The sequence below is a fragment of the Coffea eugenioides genome, unplaced genomic scaffold (genome assembly GCF_003713205.1).
Source record: "Coffea eugenioides isolate CCC68of unplaced genomic scaffold, Ceug_1.0 ScVebR1_2405;HRSCAF=3428, whole genome shotgun sequence".
Lineage (NCBI taxonomy): Eukaryota > Viridiplantae > Streptophyta > Magnoliopsida > Gentianales > Rubiaceae > Coffea > Coffea eugenioides.
In genome coordinates, this window is record NW_020862890.1 from 1 (window position 1) to 25,440 (window position 25,440).

A 25,440-nucleotide genomic window follows, 5' to 3' on the forward strand; every position below is an offset into this window, starting at 1 on the left:
TTGAAGTTGGTGGGATAAGACCCAGTCCTGCCATCCAATTGGTCAAGAAATTGAATTTGATTTGTCAAGAAACAAGAAATTAAATTTGACTTTCCAAGAGACAAGAATTTGAACTTGATTTTCGATTTTTGACTTTTGAATTTTTCGGATCTTTGAAAATTTTCCGAATTTTCGAAAAAATGATTTGCCCAAAATTCAAGTATTGTGTCGCCGATCCTTCGATCTGCTTTATGATATTATTGTTTTTTCCTCAAAACTTTGACTCAGCCCCTTTTCCTCAGTTCAAATCATGAATATGCAGTTCTTGGACGACATCTCACAGTTCAAAATTTGCCCCAGTTGCGGTATTTGAAATGAGCATGGACCTGCAAAAGAAGTAAGCAAGTAACGCCACCACCATCCGATCAATTCCTCCTTCAAGAAATGTGTAAACATGAGTACTTCGATGTTTTTATCAACTTTTGTTGCGGCAGCCGACTGAGTTGGATTCTTCACCCTAAGGCTTTTCCGATTTACAAACTGATCAGATATGTGCTTTGCCATATTGTGAAGTCTGCGTAACTGACTTTGTTGAACCTTAACCCTTTTCAGGGGATGACTGAACCCAAGTATGTTTCGAATAAACCACGGGGATTGTTATTCACCAAAATTCAAAGATAAAGAATGAAGTATGCAAGAAAATTCACATGTCATACAAGAATGCACACATAACCATTTGTGCTTAAATTCTACAAAAATGCCATGAATACAAGTAATTTGGAAAAATGAGCTTTGCAAAAGAGTGTTTTACAAAATGACACAGTTTTGGCCAACAAATGTCATATTCAATTCTCTGGATATCTTTGTTCTGAAATTCAAAATTGACAGAAGTATGACAAAATGAGGAGAAATCCAAATGAACCAAATCACCAGCTGTTCTTCCTCGTGCTCGCTTGCTGCAAAATCCTACCTTGGCGCCCTTTCGGGTTTTCACCAAGGTTGCCCCCACTCCTTTTCTTTTGTTTTGTTTTTGTTTTTGTTTTTCTTTTTTTCTCTTTTTTCCTTTTTTCCTTTTTTTTTGGCGCCCTTTCGGGTTTTTACCTAAGGAAGCAATGGAAGCGCTCAACCTTAATCGCCTCGGGAATATGAGTTAAAGATTTCTGACATCAGTAAAATGCACTTCCCCTTGTAAGATTAAGCGAAGGCATTATGGACATCACTTGTCAGTTGATTAGCAAACTTTTCAATAGAAATACAGCAAGTGACGAAAGCCAGGACTTTGGGCTTTTGTAATGGGGTCAGGTGGGGTATTTCAAGAAAAGTTGAGGCTTGAAAGCAAATTTGATGAGAGGTGTGAAATAACCTGAGATTGCATCATTTTGAGATCATTTCCAATTTTGAATGAAACTGAGGAAAATTTTTCCCCAGTTTGATTGGATTTTTTTTCTTTGCATTTTCTTCATCGCATTCTTCTTACTTTTTGCATTTTTTTGCATTTTTCTTTTTTTTTTCAAAAACTAAATTTGCTCCAGTGTGGGGTTCTTTTCCCTTTTTCATCTCTTTTCCAAAGATAAATTTGCCCCAATATGGGGTTTTTCTTTCCTTTCTGATCATTTTCAAAATGAATTTGCCCCAGTGTGGGGTTTGCAGTTCTCAGGGGTTGCCAAACGAAAATTATTGTTCTAATAGCTCAAAGGGGATGACTAGGGATGAAATGTTTTGATTGGAAAGGAAGATGGCCTGACTTGTGCCTCGTCCCTTGCGCGATTTCCAAAAAGAAATTTGCATAATCAAATAAAGAACTTCTTACACATGTCCGAGTTGATAGGTTGAGGGAACGTCTGTCCATCCATTTCTCCTTTGAACACCCAATAAGCTTTGTCAATTTGAAGTAAACATGCCTTCGACTTCGTCTTTCATCGCTTTAGCCCTTTGTTTCCTTTTCAGAAGATCGGTGGCAGACATAGGTCATGCTTATGACATTCAGCTGTTTTTCATCAATTAGAATCAATCGTTGGTAATCCTACTCTGACCAATCAGCTTCGAGCTTGGCAGGGGAGGAATTTTTATCAATGAAGGGATCTTGGCCTTTTCCATGAAGGTTTTTTCAAGGGATGGATTTTCAATGGAGGGATTTCAATGAAGCAAGTTTTATAAGGGATTTTTAATGAAGGTTTTTCAAGGAAGGGAGTTTTAATGCAGGAATTTTAAAATGAAGGGATTTTCAATGAAGGGCTTTATCGAATTCCAGAACAATGATATCCAGAGGGTCAAATAATTTCACCTTTGGCCATCTTAAAAGAATTTAAAAGAATCAAGACAATAATCAAATCAAACAAATTATGCACTTCATGCAACTCCAAATCAAAGTGGAAACAAGATAAACTCAATTGCAAAAGATGCCTTCATTACACTATTCACATATGCAGGAAACAGTTTCTGGTGAAATTTAGTAAATAACAACCCCTAGATTTACCAAAGTTCCCTTCGAGAGGGAAAATACTCGGCCATCCAAATGGTGCAACGTGCCTTCAAGATTCTCAGATTTCGTCACTGGAGGTGGGTGCCTCTAAAGTGTCCTCATGTTTGGGAAAGGGGTTTGTGCTTACACTCTGTCCCTGTTCACCCTTTTTCTTTAGCACTATTACTCCGAATTCGATCATATCCTGGATTTCATGTTTCAATGCCCGACAATCATTGGTGGAATGCCCGGGAGCTCCAGAATGATAAGCGCAGACCGATTGAGGGTCATAGCCAGAAGGAAAACGATTGGAATAGACTTTAGGAGGTATAACACCAATTTTCCCGACAGCTTTCAATTGCTCATATAATTGGTCAACAGGCCGACCTAGATTGGTGAAGGTTCGGTTTGACGTTGAATTTTGGGTGTCACTGGTTTGTTGGTAGTAGTAATTTGGGCTAGGGGGTGGAATAGGTCTTGGGTTAAAAGGAGGGCGAGGTCTAGTTTGGAGACTTGGTTGAGGATTTTGAAAGGGTGGTGTGAGTACATTTGGATAATTTGGTCGAGGTCGAGAATGGTTAATAGTGGTATGATGGATAGGACGGAAGCTTGGGTAGTATGGATAGGGTGATGAATAAGCAAGGCGGTTTGAAAATCTAGGTCTGGCCGAGGGGCCCTGATTCCCAACAAAGGCAGTTTCCTCTTCTTTTCCCTTAGATTGGGATTTTTCCCCACTGTAATTCTGGCTTTGCAGAGCCTCTAGTTGCATCTTCAATGTTGACACATTAATAATTTTTCCGGCCTTCACAAACTCATCAAATTCTTCCAATTTATTGACAATTTCGGCAAAGGAACACCCGGTCATTCGAAAAATTTCCTCAAAGTAAGGCGGGTCATGAGTTTTGATGAACGTGCGAACAATCTCGTTTTCAGTCATAGGAGGCTCCACTTTGGCGGCCAGTTTCCTCCATCTCTTCGCGTACGTCTTGTGGTCCTCAGATGGTTTTCTTTTAGTCCCCTCAAGTGTGGCCCTCGTTGGAGCAAGCTCGCAATTGTATTCATATTGCCTCATAAAAGCAGTTGACAAATCCATCCAAGATCTCATATCCTCCGGCTTCAAATTGGAATACCAATCCAACGCGTCACCTTCTAAGCTTTCAGGAAACAAACGAACTGGTAGATTCTCGTCATCTATTGGCTTGCCCAACTTGTTGGCAAACATTCGGAGGTGCGTCTTGGGGTTGCCCGTTCCATCATACTTGCTAAACTTGGGTGTTTTGAAACCCATGGGCAATTGCATATCCGGAAATAGGCACAGCTCGTTGTAGTCCAACCCTCCTTGTTTGTTCAAGCCTTGGCCTTTCCTTATGAAATCCTCAAACTGATCCAATCGCTTTAGCAAATTCTTATCCACTGGTGCGGATGACTCCCCGGCTTCAATTTTCCCTTGAGCAGCGGTATCTAGGGTGAACGGCTCAGCGGTGGGGTAATAATAAGGTCCCCGTGGCTCGAATGGCATGCTCATAGTAATTGGCGGATACTTTTGGGGAATTTGGACATGAGGAGGGTTTGTTTGGATGTGAGATACATAAGCAGGTTGCGGGCCATGAGTGGGATAAGCAAAGGCTTCCTCAGGTGGGTTTATGACTTGTGAAGTAACAAAGGTTTGAGTATAAGGTAAAAATATGGGTTGAGGTCCAGATTGGCCAGGAGGTAAGGGCTCATGTTGTTCATCGCTAGCACCACTAGCTACCAATTGATCGATTACTCGCCGTTGGGCCATCATTTCAACGCTCAGCTCATTAAATCGGTTTAGAACTTCGCTCAGTTGAGCTCCCATACTTGCCAAGTCAGTCGGTGATGTGGTGGCGGGCCTATCAGACGATTCTGGATGGGTACTCATGTTTACACTATCTCTTGAAGCTCGGTTACGCGATCGGGTGATAATGGGGCTTTTTCGGGTAGCTATATACTACCTGAGAATGTAGGAAAACCCTTATTAGATACCCTTCTTGATTGACTGCTGTCAAAAAGAAAAGAGAAAAGGAAAAAAAACAGGAGTTAGTAACAATTAGAGTAATTCGGATGCATGTCCTATGGGGGAACCCTTTTTGTGCCAAGGGTAGGCCTAGCATGAGAATGCAATCCTCTAGGGTAGGCACTATACCATACCTGACGAATCCGATCAATTGAGTGAAAAATAATTTTGAAAATTTGGCCAATTGGAATGAGAAGAGACGTTTGTTAAAATGAGGACCTCGTCCGAAGGGATCGATCACTTTTGATCGATACAAGAACTTGCAAAAACGCACGGGTTTGACCTTGACGAACTTCCTATCAAAGAGATTGGAATTCGTTGATAAAATTTCTCAGTGAATCACGGGTTAAAACCCCAACTGATCAAATGGCTGGATGCAATGGATGGTTTTCTCAAAAATCGACTAAGTTTCCAATTTGAAATTGACATTGAAACCCTAATTGGTCAAATGGGTTGAGTGAAATTGACAATTTATTTAAAAATCGAGCGGATTATCCTAAAAAGGGAAACGGGTCAAATGACTTAAATGAAGTTTAAAAACTTACTCAAAATTGGCCGGATCATCCTAAAAAAGGAATTTGATCGCATGAAATTGAGGATCTTATTCAAAATTGACCAGATCGCCCTAAAAAGGGTAAATTGGTCACATGACCCTAAAAAGGGTAAATTGGTCAAATGAATTGACGATTTATTCAAAATCGACCAGATGGTCCTAAAAAGGGTAAATTGGTCAAATGATTTGATGATTTATTCAAAATCGACCAGATGGTCCTAAAAAGGGTAAATTGGTCAAATGATTTGATGATTTATTCAAAATCGACCGAATGACCCTAAAAAGGGTAAATTGGTCAAATGATTTGATTTATTCAAAATTGATTAGGAATTGACAAAATGGATCGATTGAATCGTTCCGCCATTGATGGTTTCAAAAAATTAGTCTATGAGCCTTCTAAGATCACGATTTGGCCTCAGTTTATTTATCATCTCAAAAAAGAGGAATCATTTGTGAATTTCTTCAAATTAATGTCCTTTACGCAAGGGATTTTTACCAATTTTTGATAAAATGGCCAAAAAGTGATTATTAGATGCTCATATTCCAAAAATTGCTTCATGAAAATGATCGGATCTTTACCTTACCTTGTGCACTACCCCTTCGGATGATACGAGAAAGGTAAACGTGCAAGTCTCCTTGGATTAAGTATCCGAGACATATGGTGGCTTATTCCTAAACACGGGATCCCCTAAATGGCATTCCCTTCCTAGGGTTTATGCATGATGCCATTTATTAAAGCAGTAAAATATGCAATTCGAAATGAAACGTGACCTAAGGAACCCTTTATTTGCCGGGGTAAGCCTAAAATGGTATGACATTATTAATTTATGAACAAGATATGCCACAATTTTTAAACGTGCAATAGCCTATCTACAAGGGCAGGTCCTAAAAGAAGGTCATGCCAGACCTCTTATGTCCTAACGTTTGTGAATGCAAAAGACAAGAGACAAGAAAACGTGAGTTTAACACATAATCACATAACACATTGGACAATTAGATAATATAAAAGGCAATAAAGATAAATAAGGAAAGAGGGTTGGGACCCCTCCCCTCGTGAATAGTGTCCCTAGTTTAGGATAAGGCCGACTCTACCCTAGGCAATCTAATATGGATGCATGAGGTTGGGGTTCGCTAATGCATCTAGACTCGATAAGCTCAGGTCCCCGAGCCTTCAGACTTAGAAACCAAGGGTCATCAATCCCAAGATTCTTTGTCGGTGGCTCGAGCGATTCCCCAAACACCGCTACGCACACATCGTGTCACGGCTACGTGTTTGAGTGAATCTCTCAAAACCTCAATCTTCGACCAAAAGCTAAAGGCTATCAACCAATAGCTTTAAGCGGAAGATTGAGTGACCCATTGGAACATGCTACACACACATCGTGTCGTGATCACATGTCCAAGTGAGTCACCTAATCCTAATAGGGTGGAGTGGCGTGACAAGCCACTAAAGAAAAATAAAAGGGATAAAAGAAGTAAAGCGTATGCTCGTATGCTAGTGCTTGTTTGGAGGGGAAGGGTCAAGAACCAACGCGAGGCTCTAGGGTGACCCATACCTCCCAAAATGCAATGCAAGCGCGAGATAACAAGTAAACATTCATTCAAACATACATTCGTGAGTCGAGGGATTGGTTTGATTACGTACATAAGACAAAAGGTCCTAAAAATGAAAAATGCAATCCTAATATCCAAATGCAATGCATAAAAAGGGTAGAAAAAGGAAACGAATGGCTAAGTCAAATGCTTGGACCCACTTAGGAAGTCCCCAGTGGAGTCGCCAACTGTCGCGCCCCACTTTTTTGGAAAAAATAAAATAATTGTTTTTTTTGTTGAATTTTATTGATTTGGGAAAAATGATTTTTTTTGTTGATAAAAACAAAAATGGGTCTAAATGGGACTTTTGAAAATGCGACGATTTGACCCAAGGAAAATAGTTTAAAAAGGGTTTTTATATAAAAAATGGAGTCGCCACTTGGTATAGAGTTAGGGTGTACCAAGTCACCCAAAAAAAATGAATTTTAAAAGAAAAAAGTAAGAAAACCCTTTTTAAACGACTCCTAGTCCACGTAAAACAAAGAAAAAGGTTCGGGGGTCACATTTGACGAAGGGGGAGGCAAGGATAAAAATCCAAGGCACCCCTTCGACCTAGCCAAGGCTAGTTGCGTGATTTAACCCTTATTTTCCTAAATTTTCTACCCAAAGTATGTATTGCAAACTGGATATGACTAATGAATGAGAAATGCAATCTTAAGTCTAGAGATGTCTCTGATGAGGCTCTTGATCCCATTCACATGAATTGTGAAGGTCAATAAGGAGAGACCTCATAGAAAACCATGAACGATGCAAATGAGGACTCAAATGAGAGTGTAAGTGTGCAAAGTGTAGAAAAAAGGTGCATGTGTGCAATTTGAAAGTATTTGTGTGCAAATGAATAAAAACATAAATGCTCGTGTGCAAGTGAATGAAAATAGTAAATATATAAGTAAAATAGGTGCAATGTGTGAAGTGAAAAGTAAAGAAAGTGAATGAGTGTGTGAATATGACATGTGGATTTAAAATATATAATTAGTGAGGAAAATAGTGAGAAAATGATATGAAAATGCATGAACTTAGAGGAATGCATCAGGTCGGGTACGGGAATGACCCCTAGCTTTGTGATTTTAATTTTCCCTTTGATTAGAAGGAAAAACTAGCGTGCTAAGGCTATTTTGAAACCACGCTCGCTCGTTTCCCTTACCCAAGGGGGTTCCTCAGGCAAATGGACCCTATAACTTAGCATGAAATGCAAAGGCCTAAAATGAAAGGGAAAAGGTTAGAGGGACATGCCAAATGCCATAAAAACTAAAAAAAATGCATGAAATGTAGTGGAGCATGCGAACATGTATTAACGAGGGGAAAACCCTAAGGGTCTAGCGTTGGACTAGCCCATTCTACGAATTCCGACTAGCATTGGACTAGCGGAAACGTACATTCATCCATCACATCCATTTATAAATATGGAAATCAAGTAGACATGCAAAATCACTTATAACACGTAACACATAACACTTAGCATGCTCGACTAGATGCAATAGCCCTAACAAAGCAAATTAACACGTAGCAACTAAGCATGCAAGACACATAATACAATTAAAGCCTTAACTATTACATTTGCTAGCTAGGCACATGACTTCGATAGGTCTTCATTGAATGCCCCTCCAAGCCCTATCTATTACAAGCCAAGAGGTGTACACATACCCCATAATGAATAATTTAAATAAAAGTAAAAGTAAATGAAATAAATGCAAGGAATTAAGAAAGCAAAGTAGACATGCATATTCACGTAACACGTAGGAGCACGTAAGAGAGAAGTAAAGAAGATAAAAGAAAGTTATACCTTCCCCTAATGGTAAGCAAATGAAGGAAAATGGCTTCAAAACAATAAAGGGGTCAAAGCATCAATTTAAAAGTAAAGTATAAGCAAAAACATCAAAAACCACCTAATTGCAACTTGAATGAGCTCAAAAAATGCTTAAAGACCAAGAAAACGGAATAACCCGTTCAATTTCCAAATATAGCATCTACTAAAGACCCAAAACAAGCATTACTCAAACATTCAAGTCCAAATAGATCGTTTAAGCACTTCAAAGATCTTAAAAATAAAGGAAAAGTCAAACAATGATCGAAGTTGCAATGATTTTAGGACTTAATTACAAGATACTAGAACATGCTTGGGCTCTTGTGGAACAAAAAGAAACTTAGAAGGATCAAATTGATTAAATGTTCCAATTACTTGGGCCCTAGTGAAATGAGAAGGGACTTGGGGGGACAAAGTGCTAAATTTTTGAAAACCTTTTTCCATGCAAATCTCATGCAATCACCGAAAATACTCTCTGCAACAAAACCAGTATTGAAGAAAGCTTTTGGCCATTAATCACCTTTCAACAATGAGTTTTACATAACACTCTTTGAATTAAATCCAGCCAAGCATTGATTATCATTCCTTAACAATGCAATTTATGGAGAAATTTCATGCCAATAACAAGCACAAAACCAGTTTCTGCAATCGAAAATGAAACCTGTTGTGCGAAAAAGCTTTGCTAAAAAAAAAATTCATGTTTCAGATACAAACACATGGCTTTGCTCGAAACTTTTCCCAACCCAAATCATGATTTCTAACTAGACAATAAGACACATGATTCCGCCATCCAAATAAAACAGAAACATAGAAGAAACTGATACAGAAATTCTGGACAGAAATGTTCATGTGAGCAATTGCAGGAAGAAAAAGAAAAACAGCAAAAGCGTGAGGATGAAGTGCAGCTTTTGGACAAAATATGCAGCCTGGCTCGAAGATTTTTCAGATAAAATCATAGTTTGAAGCCATACAACAAGACACATCACTTCAACATCCAAACAAGCAACAACGTAGAGGGGACTGATGCAAAATTCTGGAAGCATACTCACACAAAAAAAATGGTTTGGCAATCTGAAATGCATTTTCCAGCAAGTGCTTGGGCATGAATCCGAATTTAACTCGGTTGAATAATTATGTTAAGAGCTTTCTATTTTCATTTCATTTTCTGGTTTGGACATGCTTATAAACTCTTAAATTCCTTATGCACGTATCAAGCTAGCATATGAATATTTCCAGCTCAGAAATCAAGTTCAAATAATATCCATAATCATCAAAAATCCAGAAATTTTCTGTTTGGTCCGGATGATCTTGCCTTAAGGCAGATTGCACTTTTGAATTTTTATTCCCCTGTTTTAAAACTTACTAGTCAACTACATGCAGGCCTAATTAACTTGTCATTACTAATTAATCAAGATTAAGGCTCCAAAACAGAAAAACTAAACCGAATGAGGCTACATTAGCAAGATAACCTCTCGGCAGTCACTTTCCATCAAAACAAAATTTCCTTAGCTTTTTATTTCTTCATCCGGCTTCATGAAATGATCATGCAAGGCCTTAATCCTAATAATCATCCAAAATCCAGTTAGTCCAGCTCCATTTCATGCTCAGATTATCACAGGGAATCAGAAATAAAATTGCATTTTCATCTCAGCTCTCGGCTGGAACATCAACATCCAAAACAGAAATTTCTAATGGCTTAATATCATCATCCGACTGCCTAACCTCACATGCATATTACTAGATGACTTAAACTTCTTGGTTTTGATTAGTTAGACACTTAATCCAACTCAGATTGTCGCATAAAGTCAGAAATAAAAACTACAATTCCAAGCAAGCTCCTCGGCAGAAATGTTTTTAACCAAAACAGAAATTTTCCACAGCTTTGGTTTCATCATCTAATTACCCAAATTAACACATGCAAGGTCACGGCTGGCTTAAACTACCTCTGATTATCCATTTTTAGTCCAGAAAATTTACCTCAAAGCAAGCTAAGACCACACACGAAAATCTGAAAAATTTCTGCTCCCTTTCGGCTCTCACGCACGCGACAGGTTTGCTGGTTCTGGTTTGGTGTAGCGGCTTCAACTGGTGGAGGTGGAATGTTGGAGTTGCTGGAAACGGTGTTGGTTGGAAGATGATTGCAGCTGGTGAAGGTTGAAGAGAAACGAAGGGAACTCACGCACGGCTTCTCCCTCTCTTCCTTCGAGCTCACGGACTGAAACCAGAAATGGTTGCAGCTCACGGACAGAACCAGAAATCTTCCTCTCGGCTGCAGAGTGCAGCTAGGCCTCTCAACCTCTTTCTCTCGCTCGGTCGATGATCACGAGGTGAAGAGAAATGTTGTAGTAGTCTGCGGTTTGAGGTGAGATGGTGGAGAGAAATGGTGCACGGTTGGTGGAGTGTGCGGTGGGGAAATGAAATGTGATCCGGCAGAAAAATGGAATTGTGATGATTTTTCTTTTTTTTTCTTTTCTCTTTTCTCAACTTAATAATTTAACAAAAATAATAGTAAAACTAAATAATAATAAAAACAACAATTTTAATTACAAACACATCAAAATAAACAAACTAAAAATAACAAAATTACCATTTTCGATCTTTTCTTTCATTTTTCATCATTTTTCATCATTTTTTTTCTTCTTTTCTTTTTTTTTCAAAATAAATTAACAAAAATAAACCAAAATGCCAAAAATTAAATTTGAACGTATTTTTGTGAACAATTTTCCTTTTTTTCTCTTTTTTCATGATTTTTCTACGCTAAAACTTAAAAATAAAAATAAAAATAAAAACTAGAAACTAAAAAAAACTAAAAGCAACCACGACAAATGAGAATAAAAAGTAAAAGAAATTACACCAAAAATTTGGTGTCTACACCCATGATATTGTATACTCTGTCTAATAATTCATCGTATCCCACCATTTCTGTCAAGAAGAGAACTTTTTTGGGCATAGGTGGATCGTAAAAAATTGAGCCTGCAGCGTATACAATTTTTCCTCCCCAATATAGTTGCAGTACCATACAGTTATCGCTCGACATATTAAGCCTAATTTACACATAAGTAACAGGGTGTTATAAACTTTTTAATGAACATATATATTTACATGCTTGGTTACCGTAAATATTTAAATATAATTACCAAATATAATTGGTAATTATTATCACAAGCAACGAGTAAATTAATTATATCTTTATTCATTTATGTATAATCTTAAAAAAATAGTCGCTTATATAGTTTTTATAATAATCTTAGTAAACTAGAATTTCACAGCCATCCTAAATAAATTTCATTACTTTAATTTTCAAAATAACCTAATTAAACTAAATTTTAACCATAATCCTAAATATACTTCAATTTATTAACTTTTAAAATAAATACATTAACCTAACCTCATTATTCATGTCCCTAGATGCCTTTGTATTGTAAATAGAACATGATTTTTTACTTAAATTTTGTATTATTATTAAATCATTATCAAATGCATAATAGTTGTTAGTTAAAGAAAGATTCATGTATTCTAATAAGCAGGAATTAATCTAATGAAATATATTTATAAATTATAAATTATATAAATATTTATATAATGAAATATACAATAAATATTACAAATTGAAATATTATATAAACACCATATTCATAATATTATAATATTTATAATTAATATTAATGTATATTATATATATTAAATATTTATATATTTATTTATACACATTATAAATATTTTATTTTATTTAAAAAATATTTTTATATATTTATAATATATTTATATAAATATCATATACTATATAAATTATATATAATATAATATATATTATACATTATATATATTATACATTTATATAAATGTACATTTATACATAATATATATTAATGTATATTTATAATATACATTTATATTATGTATTATATATAATATAATACATTTATACATTTATATTAATTTTACATAATATTAATTTTACATTTATACATAATATAAATACATTTATATATTTATATTAATTATATTAATACATTTATACATAATATTAATATATATTAATAATATATTAATTTATACATTTATATAATATTCATTTATAATTTATACATTTATAATAATATACACTTATACATTTATAAATATATTTATATTATGTATTATATATAATATAATACATTTATATATTTTTATATAAATATATTTATTTATAAATATATTATAAATGTATTATAAATGATATCTTACAAAAGTCCTACGTACAGGAATTCTTCATCTATATCAATCTTATCTCCTCAAATTTTTTTATTGATTCTAAAAACTAATAATTTTAATTAATTCTTCTACTAATTCTATATGAATCATATTATATAGTAATTCTATATGAATTCTATAATTTTATATAAGTCGTAGTCGACAACACTATAGAACCATCACCACTAGTTAACTCTTTTTGCTGCACTTCAATATTATAAAATTATAAATAAATTTAATACACTTTACATTAACTATTAATTAATATAGCATAAAAACAACACACTATACAGAAAACATGTTTAATTAATATCATTTGATGACAGTATAATATAACATGTAAATACATAAATAAGCTACATGTTTAATTAACATAATATAATTAATGTAATTAATAACTAAAGTAATAATAATTTAAAATACTGACCTGTACGAAAAGAATCGTAATTTGAAAAAATTCCGCCTTTATCAACACCGCAATTGATTAGCACGGCGGCCTTACGTAACACGGCGATACCAACAGCTGGTCCCTGATGTTAGCCCTCGGCTTTCACTTCAGCAGCGAATCTACTTTTCTGTAAAAATAAATATTATTATCCACCAATCAACCTCAATTTTTTAAAACCAACTAATAACATTTCATTTATAATAATATAATTAATTTATACAATGCTGCACCAATTAACCTGATAATGAAGCTGCCTGTTCACGCAATAATTTCTGCAAGCTCTAAAAAATAACCGAACACTTTTTCTACTACTATCAATCTGTCAAAAAAAGTTTCGGCCAACAGATTTTCAAGTCGCCAGTAAATCTGCCTAACCCGAGAAACCAATTGAGAGAACAAAGATACTTTCAAGTCGCCAGCAAATCTGCCTAACCCAAGAGATACTGCTTGAGAGAGCAGCTGCTTCACAGATTCCGATTGCAAGAAGAAAGAGCACCTGGTCTCTTAGAGCAAATTTGAGACTGAGAAATGAGAGTGCGGTTCGGAGAGTGAGTGAGAAATGAGAGTGAGCAGACGGAAACTCCGTGCCAAACCATTTTATATCGAATTGAATCAAATCTAGCCGTTCATTTGAACGGCTAGCATTTTTTTTGGGAAAAATCTCACTGTGGCCGTGCTGATTGGACACGGCCTCGATACTCATCGCCCAATAAATTTCCAGACTTTCAATAATTTACGTACTATTTTCACATGGCCTTGTCGGCCTTTGTCAAGCACCTGACGCCTTTCGACTGTCAGGCGCCTGACGTTTTTTTTTTTCAAAAAGCCTGTCTGCAGCCGTGCCCAATCAGCACGGCTGCAGCAGGCTTTTTGACCCAGCTGACTTTTTCAAAAAAAAAAAAAATTTATTATGCGGCCGTGCTGACTCAGCACGCCCCGTATAGTTTGAGAAAAGTCCCCTGTCAGAGGTACTTTTGGCGGATTATTTTTTTTTTAACGTATAATCTAAGAAATTAGCCGATTTGAATCCATCATGTTCTATTATTCCATCACCTAGCCAATGACGGAGCCAAGGGGCTCAGGGGCCATGGCTCCCCTATGTAAATATGTGTAAAATAAAGTTAATTTCCCTAATTTTTATAATTTTAATTTATATTATGAGAGTTTTTATGTTTTGTGTGTGTGTATGAATTATCCACCTTTAAATTAATTTTTTTCAGAAAAAGTTATTTATTTTTTATTATGCTAATTATTTAATTTTCAAAAAATTAAATATATAATTTGATAATTTATAGTAAATTGACCCAATATGATATATTCTAACAAAAAGACCCAATTCAGAATTGTCAATGGGCTAAAACAAAAATAATTATTTTATTGACCCATATACAAATATACAGTTTAACCCAGTTGATTCTACTTGTTCTTACTCTTTCTGTGTCAACTGCAACTACAGATTGGGCATTTTCAATTATGAAGATAATTAAAACAAAGTTCCAAAATAAGTTAAAAAATAATTTCTTAAATGATTATCTAACTGTGTACATAAAAAAGGAAGTTGTTAGAAAATTTAGCACTTATTCAATCATAAATAAATTTAGTTCTATGAAAAAATATAATCCTTAATTAACTTTTAAAAAAAGATGTTGAAATTTTAAGATATGTTAACATCACTTTTATCTTTTTTAAATTGAAAATAGCTATATTTTTTCTTCATAGGTGACATATTGGACCATTTTCTCATGATGTGCAACTTGAGTGGTTTGTGATGTTATAAGATATTTAATCAAAGATTATTTTTTGTTTTAATTTTCATTATACTATGCTGCATATTTATAAAATAGATATACTTTTATAATTAAAGTTAGTATTTGATATTTTTAGATATCATATATTTAAATAGATGAAAATTATCTTGAACATAACATATTGAGCTAATTTTGTTAGAAAAAATTTTGACCCCTAAAAAAAAAATCCTGACTCCGTCACTGCACCTAGCTACTTCCAATTTAGCGATCAAGTTTAAAAACTGGAAGAAAATTCTAGTCGTAAAAAGAATGAGAACACTAAACCTATTGAATGATTCGATTTGAGCAGTATAGGAACACAATGGTCTGTACTAGGGGTACAAACGAGTTGAGTCGAGTTGAGTCGAGTTTTGGCCTAATCGAACCGAACCTCCAGTTAATTTTATGAAGCTCAAACTGGAGCTCGAGCTGACGAGCTCAAGTTAGACCTTAAAAAAAATATTAATACTATTTTTATTTTTTAAAAAATAAATAAAATAATAATTTTTCTTAATAAAATAATAAAATATTAGGAATATATATGTAATTTTACTATTAAAAAAAAAATAAAACGGGCTTAATGTTTTTAAACTCAATCTCGACTTGATTAGTTCGAGCTTGACTCGAGCTCGATATTGACCGAGCTCGTATTCGAGCCGCTGATTCGTTTGCAGCCCTAGTCTATACTCCATAGAAGCGGGCCGATGGCTAGTTTTGGGAGGCCATAAATGCTAGGGATAATTTTAGAAACCTCCTCTAAAATTTTTGACAATTTTACTAGTCTCCTATAAAGTTTGCAAAATTACACAAACCTCTTCTGAAATTAAGATTTTGATAACAAAATTAATCCAATTAAAAAAATGAACATTAAAAAAGTACTTTAAAAAGAGATATAAAACTTGTATTTCATATATACCTATTATGCATGTATATAAATTGTATTAGTAAAAGAATAAAAATAATTGAAAGTTAATAACAAATAATACACACATTTTACCATTCAAAAAGTTCACATTTAATAAATTAGACAACACAAATAAACAACAAAATTACACTAATAATTACAAGAATCAGCAAAACAAATTAGTCATCTCTTTTAATGTGATGTTTGTTATGATTCTTGTGATTTTGAACAAAAAAAATTTCAAATTTGTCTTTCTTTTCTCTTCTTTCTCCTTTACTTTCACGAAATTACTTAACAACTGTCACAATTTTAACAGTTTCAAAGAAAATGCCCTCATGAATAACCTTCTTTTGCCTTGTATTTTTCTCTTCTAACCAAACCCTTCTTCTCATATTGTGTACAACTGATTTATTGTCATTGTCAAATTCTACTAATTACAAAATAGCGTCATTAGGTATATTACTTGATGTTATCTTGTAATTACAAGTCATCGTTCATAATTAAAGAAATTTTCAACAGTTAATTAGTTACTAATAGCTAATTATTATTCTAATTACTTAATCGTTAGATATTAGTAAATGAGAAACTGGGGAAAAGAAATGCAAAATTTGAAAATTTTTTCTATTTAATATCACAAGAATCGTAGCAAATATAATGTCAAAAGAGATGAATAGTTTGTTTTGCTGAATCTTATGATCATTAGAGTAATCTTGTTACTTATTTATATTATCTAATTCATTAAACGTGAGCTTTTTGAGTAATAAAATGTGTGTATTAATTGTTTTCGTTCTTTTACTAATACAACTTGTATACATGCATAAGGTGTATTTATGAAATAAAAGTTTCAACTCTCTTCTTAAAGTACTTTTTTAATGTTATTTTTCGAATTGGAATAATTTTGTTATCAAAATCTTAATTTTAGGGGAAGTTTGTGTAATTTTACAAACTTTAGGAGAGGCCAGTGAAATTGTGAGAGTCCTCAGCTGAGTTTTCTGAAATTATCCCTAAATGCTATGCTTGTCTGTTCCCTTCACCTGACTTGAGACTCCAACCAAAGACTGACGTCTCAGACAAAACAGGGATGAGGAATCCGTCGAAAAGACGTCTATAAAGAGCATGAGCGAAAAAAACACACAATCTGGGGTGTTACTGATGATACAATCAGAGTCTTGGGTGGCTGTTTGGCAATGTACGAGGATGGACCCTGTTTGGCAGTAGTCCCAATTTATGCTCCTGGTGTACAGTGCTAGTCAGTGCAACACAAGAATTTCCTAAACTACATAAAGCCGCGAAGGCTTTGCTACAGTCAATTGTCTTGGTTTCCCCGTAATTTGTTGCTCATTTTGGCCTCTTCTGTCTTTTCACAGGCCGTGCCCTCAGCTGTCTTCGAGGATTGCCGTCCGCATTTGTGATTTTGTGACCTTTTACGTTCCAATTATGCCCTCCTATCTTGGTTCCTTTGTAATTAACATCCCAATTTTGTACTTTGTGGTCTTTGCCTCTTATTTGTACTTTGTGGTCTTTGCCTTTTATATTCCTCCTACGAATTTACACCCTGCTTTATAATCTATATATATATATTAATTGCTTGCATTTTTATCTTTTTCATGCAAAAAAAATTGTAGAAACTTTGTATATTCATTTCGTCACCAAAATAAACCAAGACAAAAACTTGTTATTTACCCAATAAATTATAAACCAATTGTTCTATTTTGTGTTGCCTTATATTCATATAAAAATCCTACTTTAATAATCTTTGTTAGATATATTAAATTATTAGCTTATAAATTTGACATTTTAAAAATAAGCAATTTGACATTTGAAACGTAAGCATCATAAAACAAATATAGCAAGTATAAAGCGATAATTAGTTACATATCTATTTATAAATAAATGCACAATTTTGTTTTCCAAAAAATCCTAGGCTAAACAAGGGATTACTCATTACATTCTTATTCTTACAAATGTAAAATCATTTTCCTGTATTTCAAAATATATTAAATTATCAACTTATAATTTTTACATTTTGAGCCTGAGTGACATAAAACAAATATAGCAAATACAGAACAATAATCAGCTATATATCTATCTATAAATAAATAAATATACAAAATCTTTTTTCCCCAAAATGCTTGTCCAAAAAACATGATTGTTAATTACATTCTTTCTCTAAAAAATCTAAGATCGTTTTCATGTATTTCAAAAATGTTTCTTTCGCTATATTTAGTTCCAGAGTTCTTCTTATTCTCTATAAAATCAATAATTAGTTAGATATTAGCTTCAAAAAATATAAGATAGCTTGTGTTTGTTTCAAAAAAATTATTTTAACAATACTCATTAATTAATAAACTATTCTGATACTTTATCCCTTTTCTATACAATTCCATCTTGCCGATTTCCTCTTTTCTTGAATTGCCTTTTATATTGTCAGCTCTTTCATTGTGTAATTGATATTTAATGTGCCCATGTGTTCATTTGCTATTCAAACTACTGTTTAACCACGTGTTATTCGTCTAATTGCATTCATACTGCTTTTTCATTTTCCTTTCACATCAATCCTTTTCACTATCTAATCTTCATTAAATGCATCCACTTGATTGTATGGTACTTGCAATTGCCTATCACCATTCATAATATACTTATTCTTATTCCTGCCACTCTTCTAGCCGTCCGATCTTTGTTGTCATCAAGTTTCCCTTTTATTCAATTTATTATTCCGATTCTTTCCATCCCACTATCTTTCACAGCTAAGCTTCTTCATCCAACTATACTGCAAGTTCCTCTCGTTCCTGTTTTGCCTATTTTGCTGTATCTTTCTTCCTGCAATTTCTACCTGGTAAATTACTCTCTTATTGTTAGTTTTCTTCTATAAATCTCTATTTTTATTGTACAGTTAGTTTGTTTCGCTTATGTTGTTTATATATCTCATCAACCACTGCTTTTCTTCCATTAATAACCTCTGTCATTTTTCCTTCTTATAGCTTCGTCGGATATGTACTTCTATCGTTATGTGTTTTACTCTTATTTATGATGATGCATTTATACCTCCCTTGCATGCTTTTCTCTCGTAACAGATCCCTTGCTTTCTAGCCATGCAAGATTCCTTCTTTTTTTGGTTATGTGCTTTTTTTAGCACCGTTGTCCATACTTTTACCCATTGTATTTTACCATTGTAATTTCCATGTCATCTGCATCTTATTTTCTTAGCTTTCTTTTGATAGCAGCCTTTTATACTATCCCTTCCCTCCACTTTTTCAAAAAAAAAATATTCTCCTATGTTCCATCTTAGAAACCGATGTGTATAATAGCTCTTTAATTTGCCATCCCTATTTCTTAGATTCATTGCATGCATGATGTTTTTATGTTCTGCGACATTCCATTTTACTCTAAATTCTTCTTTCTTGATTTTTATTCATATTCTTGTTATACTTTTTCCCCTCTATTTTCCATTTCATTTTACTAACCATTTTTATATATTTCAGTTACAGGATCTTCTGTCATCTCCTCCTTCTTCCGTTTCTTCATAGCTTTTTGATATCAGATATAAGGTAACAGTATCATTTTATATCCCTTTTGCTATTTTATAGAGACTCTATATCCTGCTGCCTTATATGAGGTTTCTATATTCTTATTCTGATGTTATCTTTTACATTACTTTCGACCTCCATAGTCATTGTCATTTCTGCACCATTATATTTCTCATTTTTCCTCAGTTCATTGATCAACTATCATATATAATCATTGATGTTGTTAATTATACCATATATTTCTCTGTGTTCATTACTTTTATTTAGTATGCCTCGAAAACGTAAATTTTCCTCCCAAGATGAATACCGCATCGAAAATAATCGACGACGCCAAGAAAGATATGCTGCAGAGATAATCAGACGCCAGCAGCATGCTACACAGATGGCTAGCAAAAACATAGAATCTATTCCACTTCATCCAGCACATGTTGTTAGTGTCACAGATGTTTCTCCTGTCCCTATTTCTTCAGAGCATGAGAACCATTTAATTGATGTCCCTATTTACACTAATGCATCAGAAGCTACCAGCTCTTTCCATCATCAATCTCTTGATGCTCTTCTGCCATCATCCTCTTTTGTTCCAAGTCCTTCCTCATGCTTTCCCTTGCCTGCTCCACAATTTCCTCACGTATTGGACAGCTTATCTACATCAGCTATATCTCACATTGATCCATGTATCTATTTCATTTTTCACTCTTTTGTATAATTTTTCCCCCTGCTTACTTATCATCTCAATAATATCCAAATTCCTGATTTTTTCATTCATATATATATATATATATATATATATATATATATAGACAATCTTCCTGCAGTGAATGATCCTGTCTTACAAGACCTCTTTGGTTCACCGTCATCTGATATTAGTATTCAGTGGTTCAATTGTCCCATTTCTACATGTACGCTTTCTGCCTATTTTAATAACCTCCATAACTACTGAATAATATATAATTATAATACATATCAATGTTGCAGTCTGGTTTTCTCTCATTTTTATAGCTGAAATTATACTAATCAATTTTCAGCATAGTCAATGCTAATGACAGAACCATCAAATTCATCCTCAACTATCCAAAATCAACCTGGTGCGACAACAGTCTTTAATACATTTTTCCTTACTTTTATCTCTTTATACATAATAGAAAGCTTTTCTATCTTCCTATTATAGCTTATCAAAATTCCTATTCAATTCTTCTAGCTCCTATACGCCGCAGAAAAAATACACCATTGCTCCAACAAATACCATTAGAACCAACCATCCTCCCATCTGTTCCAGATTGTCCACATTGTCATGCTAAACGGTTTTATATGGAACCACCAAGATTTTGTTGTGCATCAGGAGAAGTTTGTCTAGCAGAAACAAAAATGCTGGATAAGTTGCTGCAACTCTATAAAGGAAACACTCCTGAAAGTATTGAATTCAGACAATGTATCAGGAGTTACAACAATATGTTTGCTTTCACATCATTGGGAGTTCATTATGACAAAGAGCTGAGCAAAAGAAACAGAGGCATCTATACATTTCGAGTTCAAGGACAGATTTATCATTTTGTCAATCCACTCAAACCTTCTACTGGTGAAAAAGCATCGAATCTTCAGCTTTATTTTTATGATACAGAACATGAGATGCAGAATAGAATGGCTCTGTCAAGCAAATTCAAGGAATCGATTGTTCAGCAACTAAAATCTGTCCTTGATGACAATCCTTATTCTATCTTTATCCGAAAATTGGCAGACATTGATAAATACAAAATTTTCTTGAAATCCAATCCTGGATTAGATCAACGTGTTTTCAATGTTCCTTCAATGTCTCAAGTTGCAGCAATTTGGTCAGAGAATGACAGTGTTAATGGAGACAGGTCAAGAGAAATTGAAATCTGTACAAAGACAGGAGATAGAAAAATAGTCAAGCAATATTATGGTTGTTGTGACACATTACAGTATCCACTGATATTTGCTCGTGGAGAAACCGGATGGCATCCGGAATTCTTAGAAAAACAAAAACTCAGATTCTTCAACAACCCCATCAGACTTGTGAAAAGGAAAACTTGGTTTCTATCAATGAATGCAATGATATAGAACAGCTATTTTCTGCAGAACAAACAGGTATAACTCCAATTACAAATATTTATATTCTCTGGTTCTTATTTACTCTCATATACAAGTGACCTCCTTCTTACATTTTTCTAATGTTAACAGCTGCCAAAAAGAAAAAAAGACAAAGACCAACTGTCTCATGCAGAGAATATTATGCTTACAAATTCCAAATGCGAGATGGAGATCAGTCAAACTTGCTGCATATCGGCCGTTTATTCCAGCAATATTCTGTTGATAGCTATGTGAAATTAGAGACATCACGCCTTGAATTTCACAGCAACAAACAGAACAAATTGAGAACAGAGACTTATCAAGGATTGCTCGATATCATAGCAAAAGGGAACACAAATGCATCAGATGTGGGAAAACGCATCATCCTGCCTGCAAGTTTTATAGGAGGGTCAAGAGATATGCGATGACGATATATGGATGCTATGACCCTTGTACAACATTATGGAAAGCTAGATATCTTCCTTACAATGACCTGCAATCCATCTTGGCCTGAAATAAAGAACCATTTGCTTGACACAGATGAAGCTCAGAATCGGCCTGATTTGATAACACGGATATTTCGTGCAAAAATAGAGCAATTGAAAGAAGATCTTTTCAAGAAACATCTTTTTGGTCATGTTGCTGCTTACACTTATGTTATCGAATTCCAAAAAAGAGGTTTCCTACATGCTCATTTTCTGATCATCTTAAAGGAACAATCAAAGATGTTCTCGCCAGAAGAATACGACAAAATTGTTTGTGCAGAGCTTCCTGATAGACACAAGGCACCATACTTATATTCTTTGGTTATAAAGCACATGCTTCATGGACCATGTGGATCAATGAATCCAAGTAATCCTTGTATGAAACAGAATCACAAGTGCAAAAATAACTATCCGAAAGATTTTTCAGAGTACACAAAGCATGAAAAAAATTCATATCCTATATACAGAAGACGGGATGATGGCAGCAAGATCTATATCAAAGAACATGAGTTAGATAATCGATGGATTGTCCCTTACAATCCATATCTTCTTGCAAAATATGACTGTCACATCAATGTTGAAATATATTCTGCCATCGAAGCTGTAAAGTACATCTACAAATATATATACAAGGGCCATGATAGGGTGATGTACCAGTTGACAGCTGAGCAAGCAAATCAAATCATTGATGAGATAAAAAATTTTCAATCCACAAGATGGGTATGTGCACCTGAACCTATCTGGAGGATATATGCTTTTGATCTCAGTGTTATCAATCCATCGGTTATTTTGCTTCATTTACATCTTGAAAACTACCAATCAATGTACTTTGACGAGAATCGTCCATTGACAGATATAATTACAGACGACAGGCTTTCACGAACAATGCTAATAGAATTCTTTGCAATGAATCGGACAAATGAACATGCAGAAAGCCTTAATCTTCTGTACAAAGAGTTCCCTCAGCATTTTGTCTGGGATGCAGATGATAGAATATGGTACACTAGAAAGAAAGGACAGGTCATTGGGCGTGTTATAACAGCACATCCGATTGACAGATATAATTACAGACGACAGGCTTTCACGAACAATGCTAATAGAATTCTTTGCAATGAATCGGACAAATGAACATGCAGAAAGCCTTAATCTTCTGTACAAAGAGTTCCCTCAGCATTTTGTCTGGGATGCAGATGATAGAATATGGTACACTAGAAAGAAAGGACAGGTCATTGGGCGTGTTATAACAGCACATCCGATTGAAGGAGAGAGGTATTATCTCAGAATATTGCTCATGCATGTTCGAAAACCCACATCTTTTGATGACCTGAAAACAGTTAACGGTTATCTAGCTTCTTCATTTAAAGAAGCTGCAGAATTGCGAGGATTCCTTCAAATAGACAACGGAGCCGAAGAGTGCTTTTCAGAAGCTGTTGTCTATGGAATGCCGCAATGTTTAAGGCAGCTATTTGCAGTCATCTTGGTCCATTGTTCACCAGCCGATCTACAACATCTTTGGTCAAGATTTCGACCATTCTTATCAGAAGACATTACAGCAGACTCTTCTCTATCAGAAAATGAAATTATCATGAAAGTCCTTGCTTTGATTGATCAATATTTACAGATAATGGGAAAAAGTATAAAGGATTATGGTTTCTCAGACTTTATTCCAGATTCTCGCTCTATCAGTCTTACAAAAGAAATACAAGCTGAAGCTGACATACCTGTCTCCAAAGAAGATTTAGCAGCAGTCTCTATGTTCAATCCTGGATAGCAATTTGCATTTGACAAAATAATGAAAAAAGTTAATACAAACACTCCAGCTGCATTCTTCATTGACGGTCCTGGTGGTACAGGAAAATCTTTTCTCTATAAAGCACTCCTTGCAACAATTAGATCAAAAGAAGACATTGCATTAGCAACTGCAACATCAGGAGCAGCTGCATCAATACTTTCAGGAGGTCGTACTGCTCATTCACGCTTCAAAATCCCTCTCCATCATGAAGCTAGCAGCACATGTAATCTTTCTAAACAAAGTGCAATGTCTCAGTTAATCAAGAGTGCAAAGCTCATAATATGGGATGAAACAGCAATGGCAAAAAAATATGCAATTGAGTCCCTTGACAGATTTCTTAGAGACTTGTTAAGTTGTGATCACATCTTTGGTGGTAAAATCATTGTTTTTGGTGGGGATTTTCGACAGACTCTTCCAGTAGTGAGGAAAGGGCAAAAGGAAGATTACATCTCTGCATCACTTATCAATTCATATGTCTGGCCACAACTTCAAAAGATACGGCTGACTGAGAACATGAGAGCATCTTTGGACCCATCATTTTCAAATCTTTTGCTAAACATTGGAGATGGAACACAGCCAACCATTGCAGATGATAAAATCCAGTTGCCTTCTCCTATGATCATTCCTTTTATTAATGATGAAGTATCATTAAACTCCCTCATCAACATTGTTTATCCATCACTGTCTAACTTTCTGCCCTGCAATTCTGCTATGATTAATAGAGTCATTCTCAGTACAACAAATGATATTGTCCACGAGGTCAACCAAATTTTGATCCAGAAATTCCCAGGAGAAGAAATCAAATACATCAGCTTCGATCAAACCATAGATCCAATCAAGCAAGCTGATCACGGTGACTTCTTAAATATTGTTCACCCTCCAGGATTACCCCCACATGAATTGATTTTGAAGCAAAATTGCCCAGTTATACTTCTAAGAAATCTCAATCCTGCACAAGGATTATGCAATGGAACACGTTTGATTTGTTTAAATTTCAACAAAAATGTTATTCATGCACAAATTTCAGTTGGAATTCATTCTGGCAAACAAGTTTTCATTCCTCGCATTCCATTGCATAGCTCTAATGATGAATCATATCCAATCCCTTTCAAACGCACTCAATTTCCAATCTCTCTCTGTTTTGCTATGACAATTAACAAAACACAGGGACAAACACTTGATTTTGTAGAATTATATTTGAAAGAACCAGTATTTTCACATGGTCAATTGTATGTTGCACTATCAAGAGCCAAAACAGCTGATAATGTTAAAATTCTACTTAGACCTGTTGCATCTGATTCTTTATCCCATAATTCTACACGCAATGTAGTTTATCAGGAAATCCTGGCAGCTGCAATTCATGATTAAGTACTTAGCCTGAATGTCTTTAATTACAAATACCTTTACTTCTTACTATATATATTTACATATCTCTGTCACTAACAATATATTTTTCATATTTTATACTTTAGATATGGAAGATAGATGCACCACTGTGAGTACCTTGACAGACAAATCAAGCGAGTGGATCATAAAAGTCATCCTGATTGAAAAAACAAACATCTTCCCAGGAAAAGATCATAACACATTCCAGCGTTTCGTGTTTGCCGATGAACAAGTAAATTCAACATTACAAATTTGTCGCATTAAAAAAGTTTCAAGTATAGAAATAAATATTTTCCATCCTCAAATTTATTTATCATCCCGTTTTCAACCAATTGATAACCATTTCCTCTACAGAATGAATC

General features: G+C 34.5%; 3 protein-coding genes across 3 annotated transcripts; 2 read left to right on the forward strand and 1 right to left on the reverse strand.

Moving 5' to 3' along the window:
* Positions 1-2,519: 2,519 nt before the first annotated feature.
* LOC113756602 lies at positions 2,520-4,343 on the reverse strand. Its single transcript, XM_027300236.1, has one exon. It carries the CDS (start codon positions 4,341-4,343, stop codon positions 2,520-2,522), a length of 1,824 nt encoding a protein of 607 aa, XP_027156037.1.
* A 17,506-nt stretch (positions 4,344-21,849) lies between these two features.
* LOC113756600 lies at positions 21,850-23,671 on the forward strand. The gene is made up of 2 exons (XM_027300234.1): positions 21,850-22,930; positions 23,037-23,671. The coding sequence occupies exons 1-2, from the start codon at positions 21,850-21,852 to the stop codon at positions 23,669-23,671; spliced, it is 1,716 nt and encodes a 571-aa protein (XP_027156035.1).
* Positions 23,672-23,692: 21 nt separating this feature from the next.
* Positions 23,693-25,060, forward strand: LOC113756601 (ATP-dependent DNA helicase PIF1-like). Its single transcript, XM_027300235.1, has one exon. The coding sequence runs from the start codon at positions 23,693-23,695 to the stop codon at positions 25,058-25,060; it is 1,368 nt and encodes a 455-aa protein (XP_027156036.1).
* The last annotated feature ends 380 nt before the right edge of the window (positions 25,061-25,440 follow it).

Bases quoted from the DNA above. Each gene is read 5' to 3' on its own strand.
- LOC113756602 (XM_027300236.1), bottom strand. From the start codon at position 4,343: ATGAGTACCCATCCAGAATCGTCTGATAGGCCCGCCACCACATCACCG.
- LOC113756600 (XM_027300234.1), top strand. From the start codon at position 21,850: ATGGATGCTATGACCCTTGTACAACATTATGGAAAGCTAGATATCTTC. The intron at 22,931-23,036 runs GTGTTATAACAG...ATGAACATGCAG, and splicing joins GAAAGGACAGGTCATTGGGC to AAAGCCTTAATCTTCTGTAC.
- LOC113756601 (XM_027300235.1), top strand. From the start codon at position 23,693: ATGAAAAAAGTTAATACAAACACTCCAGCTGCATTCTTCATTGACGGT.